The sequence below is a fragment of the Sceloporus occidentalis genome, unplaced genomic scaffold, assembly GCF_023333645.1.
Source record: "Sceloporus occidentalis isolate IW3139 unplaced genomic scaffold, rSceOcc1.0.p SCAF_5, whole genome shotgun sequence".
Classification (NCBI taxonomy): domain Eukaryota; kingdom Metazoa; phylum Chordata; class Lepidosauria; order Squamata; family Phrynosomatidae; genus Sceloporus; species Sceloporus occidentalis.
The window spans coordinates 140,621,313-140,635,949 of record NW_028316985.1 but is presented as its reverse complement, the minus strand read 5'-3'; the positions used below and the strand labels follow the sequence as shown (position 1 = coordinate 140,635,949).

At 40.5% G+C, this 14,637-nt stretch overlaps 1 protein-coding gene across 6 annotated transcripts in view; it reads left to right on the top strand.

Moving 5' to 3' along the window:
* The window catches only part of TRIM2 (tripartite motif containing 2), a 67,965-nt gene that overhangs the window by 23,194 nt on the left and 30,134 nt on the right, over positions 1–14,637 (top strand). For 4 of the 6 annotated variants that reach the window (XM_089525661.1, XM_089525664.1, XM_089525666.1 and 1 more), the window contains exons 2-3: positions 7,695–7,876; positions 13,024–13,261. In XM_089525661.1, the coding sequence (XP_089381787.1) occupies positions 7,743–7,876; positions 13,024–13,261 (372 nt within the window). In that variant the 5' untranslated portion in view covers positions 7,695–7,742. Of the gene's footprint in view, positions 1–3,257; positions 3,593–7,694; positions 7,877–13,023; positions 13,262–14,637 lie in introns of those variants that run through there. The other 2 variants (XM_089525663.1, XM_089525667.1) reach the window with 2 other exon arrangements.

Below are 14,637 nucleotides of genomic sequence, written 5' to 3'. Positions count from 1 at the left end.
TGCTTGGTTCAGCTGTACAGCAATAAATACAACTACAGCAACAACAAACACATTTATTTATATCTTGCCTTTTCCCCAAAGCGGGAAGTCAAGGCATCTTACAAATTAAAACATGTTAACACAGAATTAAGTTAACAACTTCACGAAACAATTTAAATCATACAATTAAAATGATAAAAAGCAGTTTAGAAAACAGTTTAGCATCTTCTTGAAGCACTTTCTTTTAAAACCTTTAGTTTCAAAAGCCTGTTAAAGTAAAATAAGTTTGCCTTCCTGGTGGAAGAACTGCAAGGAAGGGATGGACAGGTCTAGGCTACCTAGGGCTGGATCCGCACTAGAGAAATAATCTGATTTGACATCACTTTAACTGCCATGGCTCAGTGCTATGGAATTCTGGGAATTGTAGTTTGTGGTGGTACCTGAGCTGCAGATGCAGCCTAGGAAGGAAATTCCAGAGCTGTGGTGGGCCATCACTGAAAAGGCACTGTTTTACTTCTCCAATTGCAGCTGTGAGGGTGGTGGAAAGAGCCTCTCCTAAAGGTCTTAATGCCTGAGCAGGCTCATATGTGGTGCTATGGTCTGTCAGATATCTTGGACCTGAGCTATAATTAGTTATATAGTAATTAGTTAAATTTGTTAGAATGACAGAGCATTTATTTGCCAAGTATTTGCCAAGTACATCTTATGAGGCTAACATCTGAAATTATCATGTGTGTAACGTGGCATATGGACCTTATTTGTAAGGCTGTCATATAGAGGGTGAAAGGATCCAATATTTAAATTATTTCTGGGAGGATCCTGTGTTGATTTTTTGCAGCAAAAGAAGAGAAAGTCTTGTGGCATGTAAAAGAATAACACCTTCTATCTGATGTAAGTTTTCATGGACTTCAGTCCACTATGCTACAGTAGCTTCTGCAAAATGGAATTTATTTAGTCTTGTATTTGTCAAGTGGACAGTTAGGTTTACCAGAGTAAAAAGCTGGAGTCAGCCCTGTATCTTTAATGGTTGTGTAGAGAGCTAGCATGTTGTATTGGTTTGAGTGTTGGACTGTGACTTTGCAGACCAGGGTTTGAATCCCCACTTGGCCATAGAAACTCTCTGGGTGACCATGGGCAGGAAGGGGAATCCCCCTGTGAAAAATCTTTCTAAGAAAATCCCATAATAGTGTTGTCTTAAGGTCGCCACATGGCTTGCTGGAAACAACTTGCACTGGAAATATATATTGGAAATAACTTGATGCCACACACCAAAAGAAAAGTGGGAATTTCAGCAAGGGATTCTTGTTAGTTTGTTTTGTGGCAAACAGTGCCTGCTGAAATTTCCTGTTCTGAACAACCATTAAAAGTATAGGAGCTGTCTCAAGTTTTCACTCTGGCAACCCTAAATGAAATGGTTTGTTGAAGTAGAACCATGTACAGTACTCAGAATTCACGAGTCTTACACATTAGATGATGTTCTTCTCTCGCCCTCATTTTTCTGCTTCCTAATGCATTATTTAGGTAACTTGTTCTTTGTGTTTTTGGGATTATCAAATGACTGTATGATGCAACATCTTGGGTATTTTGGGAGACAACATATATCATTAGGTGGTTCAAAATGTTTTATAAAATAACAACTTTTGAAGGCCACATAGCTCCTGTCTCAAAACCAAAATATGATGTTTTGAAAATTGTTCAAATCTTAGCCTCATAAGCAAAATGTACATTATAGTGGTAATTTTCAGCTGAGTAAGATATTCCAGTTGTAGTCTGCCTGCAAAACTAGTAAGAACACTAAATTTGATGTGTGTGGGGGTAGAGATAAGGCAAGAGACACATTTTGCCCATAAGACACACTTTCTAATATTTTTCTCTAATATTATCTCTTTCCTTGGAAGCAGAAATATTGCTTATGAAAGGTTTGTTAAACCCAGACACAACAACTTTACTTTCTTATCTTTGTACTCAGCTCATCAGTAAAAGTAATGATGTGTAACCTTAGTGGGGATTAGCCTTCACTAGAAGCATATGCTTCTACAATCTCTAGTAGAATTATTTGGGATGCAAACTACATTCAGTAAGAGCCCTATTGGTACATTCCAAAGAATGTAGGAGACATAAAAGTGTTGGCAGGAACTGGGCCATAGGATTCACTGAACCAATCAAAAGGAAACAGAGTCAGGGAATGAATGAATGAAAATATATAATTCTTACTGGGAGAGAATATCCTCTTTCACTTCTTCCAGTCACAGCAAAAACCATCAGTTTGCTACACTTCTGGGTGGATTTGCAAAGACTGGTGAGCTCATTTTTTGTCCCTGAATAACAAACACTCCAACATGGGAGGACATCATAGAGTTTTCATTAAAATATAAGTGATTTGGGCTGCATCCGCACTGCAGAAACAATCCAGTTTCACACCACTATAGCTGCCATGGCTCAATGCTATGGAATTCTGGGAATTTTGGTTTTGGGAGACTGCTTCTCTGTTAGAGAGCTCTGGTGTCATAAGTACAATTCCCAGAATTCCATAGCATTGACCCCAAGTGCTGTGAAACAGGATTATTTCTGCAGTGCAGATGCAACCTTGGAAAGGATGGATAGAGATTTTTCTCTTCTCATTTTCATCATGTTAAAGATCAGAAACGCTTCCTGAGCTGTAAAAGTTACTTTTTTGGACTGCAACTCTGGATTGCAACCCTCCATTATGGCCAGAGGCCATGGTACTTTGGAAACTTTGAGTGGGCAAAAGTGACTTCTCCAAACTGCTTTACTTACATGCTTCCTTCCAGGTAATACATGTAGAATCAGAATACTAGTATTAAATTCATACTTACACACTTCCTTCCAGGTAAATACATGTAGAATCAGGATACTCATATTAAATTCGTACTTACACGCTTCCTTCCAGGTAAATGCATGTAGAATCAGAATACTCATATTAAATTCATACTTACACGCTTCCTCTCAGGTAAATACACGCAGAATCAGAATACTCGTATTAAACTCATCCTTACATGTGTCTTCTGCTGCTGCACCAGGCTGCTTGTGGTCCTTGCTTGCTAATCCTATGAAAACATGCCAGTGATCAAATTCAGCAGCCAGCATTTAGCCTTGAAACAGCTGATTGCTGACTAGGAAAGGGGAAGGGAAATGAATCCACCCAACAAATCCCTTTGCAGCTCTATGCTGCATCCCTATCCCACAATCCCTTGCACGGTTTGCTGCAGTGTTTCAGCCCAGGGATGAGTGAAAAAGATGTAATCAATAAAGAATGATTGGCTGGAATACTTTCCGTGGTCTCCCACTTGTCAATGACTTGGAGGGTGTGTGTGTGAATGAATGACAGCTTGCTTGGGCCTCCTTGCATTTCTTCCATTATTCTCTCCATGGAGGGATGCATTGTCACCTAAAGCCAGGAATGTGCTGCATCTGTCTTAGCAACTGTGCAGGGGTCGGGCTTCTCTCACAGTGCCACATGTGAGGCTTTCCCAGTCTTGCTATATTATACTGTAATTATGGTTGGCTCCTTCGGATTACTGCAGAACGCGGCTCAGGAAGGATTTTTTTACTTGGCACTGCATTGATTAAAGCTCTTTTCCCGTGAAGATGGGTACGTCTTAAATGTTTGTGTTTGTCCAGTGTTGTGCCTGTCTGGATAGCCTGCTGGTGATGTCTTTTCACCCTTGTCGTAGCTCCCTACTGCGTTTTCTTATTTGATTAATAATCTAATGCTGTGTGCTTTGGGGTTGTTAGGTAAGTGCTTTAAACAATAGGGGAGCCAGCTGACTGAAATAATATGGGAAAGTGCAAATGTGAAAGAAGAAAAAACACCTTTTGTACTTGGTGTGCATAAGTGAGGAGGGAAGCGGGAGAGCTTTTCCTAACTGATTTTTAGAGAAATCGGTTGCTCGTGTGTTTTTAGAAATGGATTAATGCTGATTCTGGCGAGAAATGGACTGTTTTCATAGCCTCCTTTCAACAGCAAGGGCTTTTTTCTGCAGAGTGCTGTGCTTGTGGAATTTTATTGATGTCTTATGCATTTTGAAGCAACATTTATATAGCAGGAATCCCATCCTTGTCTGTAGATTTCAGAGTTCTACGCCAAACGTTGCTACTGGAAACCAGTTCATTCATAATGCATGGTTGAGACCCTCTAAGGTTCTGTGAATCATTGATAAGTGGTAGGCTGTTCGCTCTGTTCTTTCAGAGTCTTAATTCACAGCTCTTCTTGGGTGGAGCCCTGCCTTTATTTCAAAATCCTGTACATTTGAACAGGCCACCATCAATCATATGTATACTTTTTAGGTCCACTCTGTAGAGCCATTGATAAATATGACTACTACAGTTCTGCAGAAGACTTCTTAATGTCCTCCTTTATGACAAGGAGTCCAGTTTCAGATGGGTGTGGCTGCACATGCTACAGCTTTCTTTCTTTATGGATAGACATCTACTGATATATTTATTTATTTTATTGCATTACATATCCAAACCCATTGTGCAATTATTTTTTCTGTCATAAAGGCCATATTGATTGTTTAATATCTGTAATTGCTTTCTGTAGCTTTTTACAGAAAAAAATAACACTAGAAGAAATGAAGATGATGTCATTTTAAGGAGCCCTTTTCAATGCATGCATTGATCTCTTGTCAAAGGCTACTAGACATTTAAAGCTCTTAGATTTACTTTTTGTCTAGAGAGAACTCTATATCCATTTCTGAGGATATTTATTCATCCCAGTTGTGAATGTGTCATCCCCTCTACCATTCTTAAAAACTGATGAAAGGATCCAGCTTTCCACCTTAAAGATATATAGCTTCTCTCTGTAGTTTTGCATTGATTTTTTTTTATAGGTTTGGTTTAATTTTTCCTTACTCCATTGCCCCCCTTTTGGATTTAATGTACCTTGACAGCTCATTGAATTATATATGCTCTGTCTGTGAAATGGAACTTTCAGTGGACTCAATGAAATATAAACAATAGAATTTCCCCAAAATTAGGAGAAATACGTTCACACTATAGCTACCCACATGGATTCATATGATCCTTAGGCCTGGGCTTCTATAAATTGTACTGCTGGATAAAATGGCAAACAATGGTTTGATTAGTCCTGAAAACAACTTATAAAGCTATACATATAAAGACAATGCTTGAGAGGCCATGGCACATTTCCCCAAAAGGTGATTGATAAGACTGTCTGAATGCAGCCTTTTGAATAGACTCAGGAACACAATTTTCTTGCACTATTCTGCACATTTATTCAGATGTAAGCATCATTAACAAAGCTGATCATTGTTTTAAGAAAGTATGTATAAGATAGTGCTGAACAAAGAGAATTGGATAAGGATGGGAATCATGGAGTTCATGGTTCATAAAACCTTGCAAACTAGAAAGAACTTAAGATAATTTGCCACCCCTCTCTGAATACAAACTTAGGACTTGTCATCTTGTGTGATCTGGGGCCCTTGATGCCAACATTAATATTACAGTTATTTCATTATGTATTTATTTACCTATATCCTGCATTTTCCCAATCCTGGAACATAAAGCAGCTTTAAAAAATGAAACCAGATTTTAATAACAACTCATTAAAAACATGAAAAAGTTAAAATATCATTAAAGAACAATAAAATTAAATGCAGCTTTAAAAATGTATCAAATAAGAGGCAAAATATATGAACAAGACAGCATACTAAAATACAATCCCTTATGAACAGTCAGTTCTCAAAGGTCTTTTATTTATTTATTTTTTAAAAAAAATCTTAGCCTAGCACCAAATGAACAAGTACCAAATCTAGTCTCTCTAGGAAGGGCGTTCTAGAACCTGGGAGCAGCTTTTGAGAAGGTCCTCTCCTGTGTTCCCAACCAGACATACTTGTGAGCAGGGCAGGACAGATAGAAGAGACCTTTCCTGAAGATCTCAAAACCCAGACAGGTTAACATGGTAGAAATTTGTCCTTAAGTCAACCTGTCGCAAACTCTGTAGATCAGACGTTTCAGCTCCCTTGAAAGTACAGGTGCATAGTTTGGGAGTATCCCTAGATTCATGTGTGTCACCAAGTTAATACAGCAAAAAGTTAAAATGATACTGAAAGCCCAAGTAGATTCCACAGCTCCAACTGGATAATGGCCCTTTCTGAACAGGATAGTACAGTAGTCCCAATTAGATTACTGTAATGTGCTCTATGTAGGTCTGCCCTTGAAGATTATTCAGAAACTGCAGCTAGTACAGAATGTAAAAGCAAGACTGTTGGTTGGAGTATTGTATAGGTGACACATAAGACCAGTTTCAAAGAAACTGCACTTCTAGTAAGGTGCTGATGATGACATTTAAAGCCCAAATTGGCTTAGGACCTTGATACTTGAGGGAACAACTCTCCTTATATATACCTGCCCAAGAACTGAGAACTGCGAGAAGGACCCTTCTCAGTGTCCCACTAATGGAAGTGATGCATCGCACACAGCGACATATGAAAGGAGCTTCTATATTGCAGCATCCCCCCTCCCTTGGAGATCTGGTTGGCACCAATGTTGATTTCCTCAAGGTGTCATGTTAAAACATGGATTTTTTTATTACAGTCTTTGCGGGTCTGATCTTTCTAAAGTATACATGTGCATAGTTTTAACTGTTTTAGCCTTTTGCTGTATTAACTTGGCAGTTTGTTTAATATGCTTTTATCCTATTTAAATTATTTTATTGTTTTCATGTGGAATTGTTAATCATCTCTTCAAATGGTACTGAAAAGGTAAATATAAGAGCTGAATATAATACATGTGAGAGATGTAGTATTATAAATATATACCTAGCAGATTTGGATCCTGGTAGAATTTTCAGTTACCTCATATAGCACAACTTTGGCCTGTTACAGACTGCCAAAATAAAGTTGCTTCAAGTCTCTTTGGAGGTATGCTATTTAAATGATGCATGGGTCCTACAAGTCCGGAGGTCGCGCCAAAGCCACACTCCATTCCTAAGCACTGGAGTGCAGCTTTGGTGCAGCTTCCAGATTCTTCGGATGCATCATTTACACAGCGTACCTCCAAAGAGACCCGAAGCAGCTTTATTTTGGCAGTCTGTAACAGGCCTTTCTTTCACAGTTTCCTACTGCTGCGTAGCATTTTTGGGTGTATTGAGCTTCATAAATCAACATCTATCAGCTTGATATGCAAGAGTAGAGCATTTTGATAACCAGGAGTTTTTGCTCTGATTCAAAGACAGCCATGCTAGTTTGGAAAATCAGTATACAAAGGGATCTTGTAGCACCTTTGAGACTAACTTAAAGAAAGAAGTTGGTATCATGACCTTTTGTAGGCTTTAGCCTACTTTCTCAGATGCAACTTTTTGCTGGCTCACTCCTGGTTAATCAGTTTTAAAATCAGTGAGTATCCAGATGAGTGTTTACCTGGAAGCCTCATGCCAATTTTTCTTGGTGCAATATACTGTAAATATAATAAATGATTGTAAAATAAAATGATACATTGTACTCAACATCCTACTAGATTTTGCTAAACAAGGAGTTGTAGCAAACATGGGAAACTTCTGGTATCCAAGATGATGTTAGGTTCCAGCTCCCATCGGCCCTAGCCCAAATGGCCAGTGATGATGAAAGCTGTAAAAGTTCTGAATGCCCAATATAAGTAGCACTCAGCATTGAGGGTCATGTAAATAAGAAGTGATATAATAGTTTCTAAAACATTTTCTTCAAACTTTTCAGCAGCGTGCAGGGTAAAAAGGAACAGGACCCACATGTCAGTGGTCTAGGATGGCCAGTGAAGGCTCCAACATCCCAAGTCCTGTGGTGCGTCAGATTGACAAACAGTTTCTGATCTGCAGCATATGCCTGGACCGTTACAAGAACCCTAAAGTGCTCCCCTGTCTGCACACATTCTGTGAGAGGTAAGAAGTATTTCTGTTCCCCTAACAAAAGCATTTCACGTCTGTGATTGGTCTGTTTTGGAATAGTATCAGTTTCTAGAAGGCAACTGGAAATCAGGTAGGGATGAAAATGAGATGGAAATCACTTAGGGCTACACTTGATTAACAGTGAGCCTTCAGTCCATTTGAAATATGGAAATACAAAAGATGGTTGATGTATGTCTTCAAATCATTTTTGACTTATGGTGACCCTAAGGTGGAACTTATCTTGGGTTTTCTTGGCAGAATTTTTTAAGAGAAGGCTAGCCTGGCTTTCTTCTGAGTCTGAGAGACTATGACTTGCTCAGGTTCACACAGTGGGTTTCTATCGCCAAGCAAGGATTCAGACCCTGATCTTCCAGTGTCCTAGTCCAGTACTCAAACCAGTATATCATGTCGGCTCTCAAAATAAGGAACAGTAGATCATGAAGCCATAAATGGCTTGGTATCTTGATACTTAAGTGTGTGTGTGTGTGTGTGTGTGTGTGTGTGTGTGTATGCCTGCCTGAGAATTGGGATGTACTGGGCCCTCCTCATTGTCCATCAGTAGAGGAAATACATTCTGGGAGGACATGGGAGAGAGCCTTTTATGTGGTGGCACACCAGTTGTGGAATTCCCTCCTCTCTGGAAGCCCACTTGCCACCAAAGTAAAAAACATTTCCCCATCAAATTAAAACCTCATTTTTTTTTATTAAAGTCTCCAGGCCAAACTGATTTTATCCAGACTGCAGAAGATTGGTTAAACCATATTAAACTGTCTGTTTTTAATGAAAAAACTGTATAATATATTTTTAATCTTTTAAACTTTTGTGATAACAGTCAGCCTTCTGTATCCACAGATTTTTTATCCATGGACTCAAGCACCATTTTACTACATCCTTGTATTTAATGGGACTTGAACATCCATGCATTTTGTTATCCATGGGGTGATCCTGGAACCAAATCTCAACAGATACCAAGGGCCCACTGTTTTTATTGTTGATTTTTTTAAGGGCCCTGAGATCTTTGGATAATGGATGGGATATAATGTCTGTAATAAATAAATAAATTGAATAAAATAAATAAAGTTTAGTGGAAAAAATGACCTTGAGTTCCTTTCATTTAGAAGAAAGAATAAAAAGGATTCAGATTCATAGAGAAAACTGCAAAAATAATCTAGGATTCCACAATTCTGTTTTAGTAAAAACTTCCCTTTTATTTATTTATATTTTAAAGGTTTTTTAAACATCATGATGGGTGTGTATGTGTGTGTATGTGGATTCTGAGAAATTGAGTCCAAAAATAGTATATACAGCAAAGAAGTTGGCATAATAAGGACTCATTCCCACTTACTGAAAAATCTCAGTCCTGAACCATTGGCTCCACTCCACAATGCCAATCGATTCGAAAAGGTCCCTCATCCACACTATGAATTGGGACCTTTTGGAATTGCTGTTCTTTGGCACGATTCTCCTCCCCATTTGTTGGCTCCTGCTCCCCAGCCATACCTTGGCCCCTCTCCTGGCCTCCGCTTTCCCTCCCCCCCCCGGACTGTCACCCAGCATGGATCAGCTGCTTGAGCTGGCTGGTGGCAACCTTGGCAGGCAGCACCAAAAGCACGGGGAAGTGGAGGGGAATCAGGTTCGAGGCTTGAGCAGGGAGCAGGCGGGGAGCCCTTCCTCCATATCTGCCAGGCCAGCCCCTCTCACTGCTCCGGAGCATGTGGTGCCAGCTGTGCCAGGAGGACCTCTCTGCCTTGGATGTGCTCTGGCGGCAGCAGCAAGGCAACGGGTGCATCGCTCCGTGGGTGCTAGGCCGGAGGCATGCTGGGTTGGAGGAGGAGGCACCCTGGAGGGCAGAGACAGCGCCTGCCACAAACTCTCTCCATCCCTCCCCCTGTCCTTCCCCCTGTGTGGGTGCCTGGGCCCACAAGGGGCAAGCAGAGGGGTCTAAGGAATGCCGAGTGGAGAGGAGGAGGAGGAGGATGGAGCAAGGCCAGGGGGGAAGTGCAGAGACCAGGGAAGGGGCCAAGGTCAGGTCTTGGAGCTCTGAGGCTGGGGGAGGGAGCCAGGAAGAGGAGGACGGGAGACTTTTTTTAAAAACTTAATTGCAAAATTGGTAGAATGGCTTAGTAGCTACTGGCCTTTGCAAGTAGTTGCTTTGCCAATCTATCAATTTTGCGATTAATTTTATTATTATTATTTTTTAAAAAGGACCCAAAACAGTGGCACTGGGGTGTGTGTGTGACATCTCTGGGGATGGATGGCACACACCCCTCTGCCATTTGTTCCTCCCCTCTGAAAGACTCAATTCTAATCTGGCATTCCCACTGTTAGGAATTGCGTCAGAATTGATTCTTCCCAAAAGAACCTCTGAAAAAGTGTTAACAAAATGAACTGGGTTTTTTTGCATTTGGTCCGCTTTATTTCCCCTGGAATCCATCCAAAGATGATCAGGATCGATTTCCAGTGGAAAATAAGGGCATATAGCTCGAATCAGGATTCAGAGCTTTTCGTAGTGGGAACGACCCCTAACAAAGCAATCTGCTTTGTCAGGATTTCTTCCCAATCATGCAAACAAAGTTGCAACTGTCATTAAAGAAAATATAAGCAGAGGTCCAAATAATACTAATAATACTAATAATAATAATAATTATATGTTGATAGTTCTATTCATCTTCCTTTTAATGCAACCTCTTTTTCTCTTGCTGTCTCATGTTTTTTTAAAATTAACTACAGAAGTACAAATGGCTGTATTTTGCCCTTTAAATTTGTTGTCTTCCCCTCACCCACCCATAGTATATAATTGTAGAAGCCAGCTCAGCCTGAAGGACTGTCATATGTATCTAAAGCCTCCGGTTGAATTTAGTCTGGCTTCAACTTTTGGTATGCCAGTGGAAATGCTCAACTTTTGCAGCAATGGCCAGCTTCCGGATCAGGACTGAACAAATACTCCCGCTTGCTGCACCACAGGCACAATTACTAAGAAGATGGAAACAAAAACTAGGCCTTGAAGTGTTGTCAGCCACTTCATGGGCCATGATTGGCTGAAAGTAGTGGGAAGCAGTGTGAAATGCATGAATAATAATACTTTGCACTCTGTTAGAGTAGACATTATCCTAATTTTTCAAGCTTAGCAGATGTGTGGATGTTGTTGGTAGCAAATGCTTATCTTCAGTATATGGATTGGAATCTTCAATACAAATGCAGGTTGAAAACCATCAAGAGATGATTGACTGTTAACTGACATGATAATTATGCAACTGTTAAAGATATAGGCCAGAACCAAAGAGTTGTAGGTGCATAAGCACAAGGACATTTCTCATATTTCATTCTGATTTCATGTATTTGGTAGCAGATCACATGATGTGGCATGCAGGTTTATTGTGCATTTTGGTTGGCCAATAAAGATATCACTGTTTGGTGGATTTAGGTTTAGTCTGTGTTGGTGACAATTAAAAGGAAATGAATTGCAGGCAATGAAACAGGTGGGGGCATACTGATGAAATTTGCAAATGACAGCAAATTGAAAAGATTAGCTAATACTCCAGAAGACAGGATCAAAATTCAAGATGACCTTAATAGTTTAGAAAGCTGGACCAAAACTAACAAAATTAATTTTAACAGGGAGAAATGTAAGATACTGCACTTAGGCCGGGAAAAAAAAATGAAATTCACAGATATAAGATGTGAAATGGATTTAGAAGTCCTAGTAGACAACAGATTTAACATGCGTCAACAGTGTGATATGGCAGCTTAATAAGCCAATGCGGTTCTAGAAGTATAGTTCCTAGACCAAGGGAAGTAATAGTGCCATCCTATTCTGCTTTGGTCAGGCCTCAACTGGGATACTGTGTCCATTTCTGGGCACTACAGTTCAAAAAGGATGTTGACAGGCTGGAGCATGTCCAGGGAAGAGAGACCATAATGATGAAAGGTCTGGAAACCATCCCCTATGAGGACAACTTAGGGCATGTTTAGCCTGGAAAAGAGACATTAAAATGCAATATGATACCCCTGTTTAAATATTGGAAGGGATGTCATGTTGAGGATGGAGCAAGCTTGTTTTCTGCTGCTCCAGAGAATAGGACATGGAACAGTGGATTCAAACTACAGTAAAAGAGATTCCACCTCAACATGAGGAAGTACCTGACAGTAAGAGCTGTTCAAAAGTGGAATACACTCCCTCAGAGTGTGGTGGAGGTTTCTTCCTTGGAAGTTTTTAAACAGAGACTGGTTGGCCATGGCAGGGAGTTGCACTGGCTGACCCTTGTGGTCTCTTCCATCTCTATGAAACCAGTAGGAGCTGGTGGTTCCCATGTGAGTGAGGCAGTAGATCATCCCAAGGTTTTTGCTACCATTAAAGGAGCTATCCAGGGTGCTGCACCTAGATAGCTAAAGGTTTTAGCACCTGGAGCCCTCCTTTATGTTTGAGCTTAAAACCTGAAGCGGCTTCGCCACCGCACTGAGATGGGAGCCACCAGCTGCCACAACCTGAAACCTCGGTTTCTGGAATAGGCAGTGCTAGGCTAGATGAACCAGCTGAGGCAGCCAGTATAAAATGTTCAAATGTGACCTTGTGGTTCGTAATGTACACTATTTGTTTCTCATGATTGAGGGATTTCAGAAGGAAATATATAGTGGGCCCTTGGTATCCACTGTGGTTTGGTTCCAGGACTCTGTATGGATACCAAAATCTGTGGATGCTCAAGTCCTATTAAATGAAGTGGCATAGTAAAATGGTGTCCCTTACGTAAAATGGAAAAATCAAGGTTTTCATTTTTGGAATTTATATAGTTTTATATAAATGTAAATATTTTATATAAATATTTTCAAGCTCCGGATGGCTGAATCTGTGGATAAGGAATCTGTGGATACAGAGGGCCGACAGTAATAGAAAATTGGCGGGGGCGGGGAGCTTCATCCATCTCACTGTTTTGGTACCATTGTATTTTGCAAGATTCCCGGCAGAATGTAAATGTTTGGATGGGTGGACAGTACACTGTACTCCCCTCTGCTATGAGTTTGCAAAATGTGGACATGGCCAAGTGGGCTAATGGCTTACTCCCTTTTCTCCTATGAATAAATAATGCTGTAGGAGATATCTATTCTGTTCTGATATCTGCTAATCTTTTTACCATTCTCCTCAGGTGCCTACAGAATTACATTCCAGCTCACAGCTTAACCCTTTCTTGCCCAGTGTGCCGGCAGACATCCATTCTACCAGAGAAAGGGGTTTCTGCACTTCAGAACAACTTCTTCATTACCAACCTGATGGATGTCCTGCAGCGTACTCCAGACAATAGCATTGAGGAGTCTTCCATCTTGGAGACTGTCACAGCTGTTGCTGCTGGCAAACCACTTTCCTGCCCCAATCATGAAGGAAATGTAAGTGGACTAGTTTCTTATAAAACTGACTAGTGATTACGCAGAAAATGGTAGGTTACATGGGATGAAGTGGATTGTATGATTAAAACTAGGCACTACTGGAAAAGGTCTGTACTCTTGTTAAAAAAAATGTAATCAACCTGAAAGATTTTCTTCAGTTTTGTCTGAATGCTTGTTCATGGACTTTATCACACCAGGCTCGTAATGCACCACAATCCCATTAGTCCAGCATGTGCAAACATACCAAGTCGGGACAATCATTATCACACAGCTCTTCAAAAGTCTGATGGCGCTGCTTCTGCCCAGCCTCTGCCTTCCTCACATTGGCGTCCATAGACCTTCCTCCCTGCCTTAACCCCTTCCCAGCATGCCTTTCGGTTTGTATTTATTTTTATTTTTAGCACAATTGCAGAATCATGGCAATCCATTGTTAAAAAGAAAAGAAAAGTGCTTAGAAAAAAGGAAAAGCAACCTGTTTGGGAATAGCGAGGGGTAAGAGGGGGAGGGAAGCACATTCATGCCCACTTGCACCATGTGACTGCTTGCATATTGAAACTGCTTTGGGAGGAAATCTTCACATTCTCACAAAAGTGAAAAAGCAGAGCAATTGGGGGGCATTGATGGATTTTGCCCATCAATGAAAAGCAGCACTCCAGCAATGGATGGACTTAAAGACCTGTGGATGAGACATCTCCAAGACCCCCTGTCTTCAGGCCTAGACTCATGTTCTCCCTGATCAAGTTAACCATCTGGCATGTGGTCATCTTCTCTTTCTACTACCTTCCACTTTTTCTAGCATCATTGCTTTTTCTAATGATTGATTTTTCACCATGATGTGGCCAAAGTGCTAGAGCCTCAGTTTAGTTGTCCTGGCTTCTAGGGATAGTTCAGGCTTGATCTGGTCTAGAACCCCTTTGTTTGCCTTCTTGGATGTCCATGGTATCCTCAACACTCTTCTCCAGCAGTAATCTCAAATGAATTGATTTTCTTTCTGTTGGCTTTTTTCACTGTCCAACACTCAGATCTGTAAATGGATATGGGGAACACATTGGCTTGGACTATTCTCAATTTGGAATATGGAGTTAATCAGGATGGTTAGTAATCTGCCTTCATTGCTACTAAACTAAGATGTTAATGTCCCATAGTTTAGTAAGATGAATTGGATGAGTTTTCACTTAAGAGAAAACAGGTGATCATGACCTAGAAGAGTAATTCCTCTTTTGCTTCTTTCTGTCATATATGCATAATTCAATTTAGTGGAAAGATCCAACTTTATCTTCCACTGCCATCAGCATTGGGAGTCCCTTCCTATCACCCGTCTGTGTAATTCAGATTGTAATGTGCTTGAAAGAGGGAGCAGGTGTATTGCAGAAGGT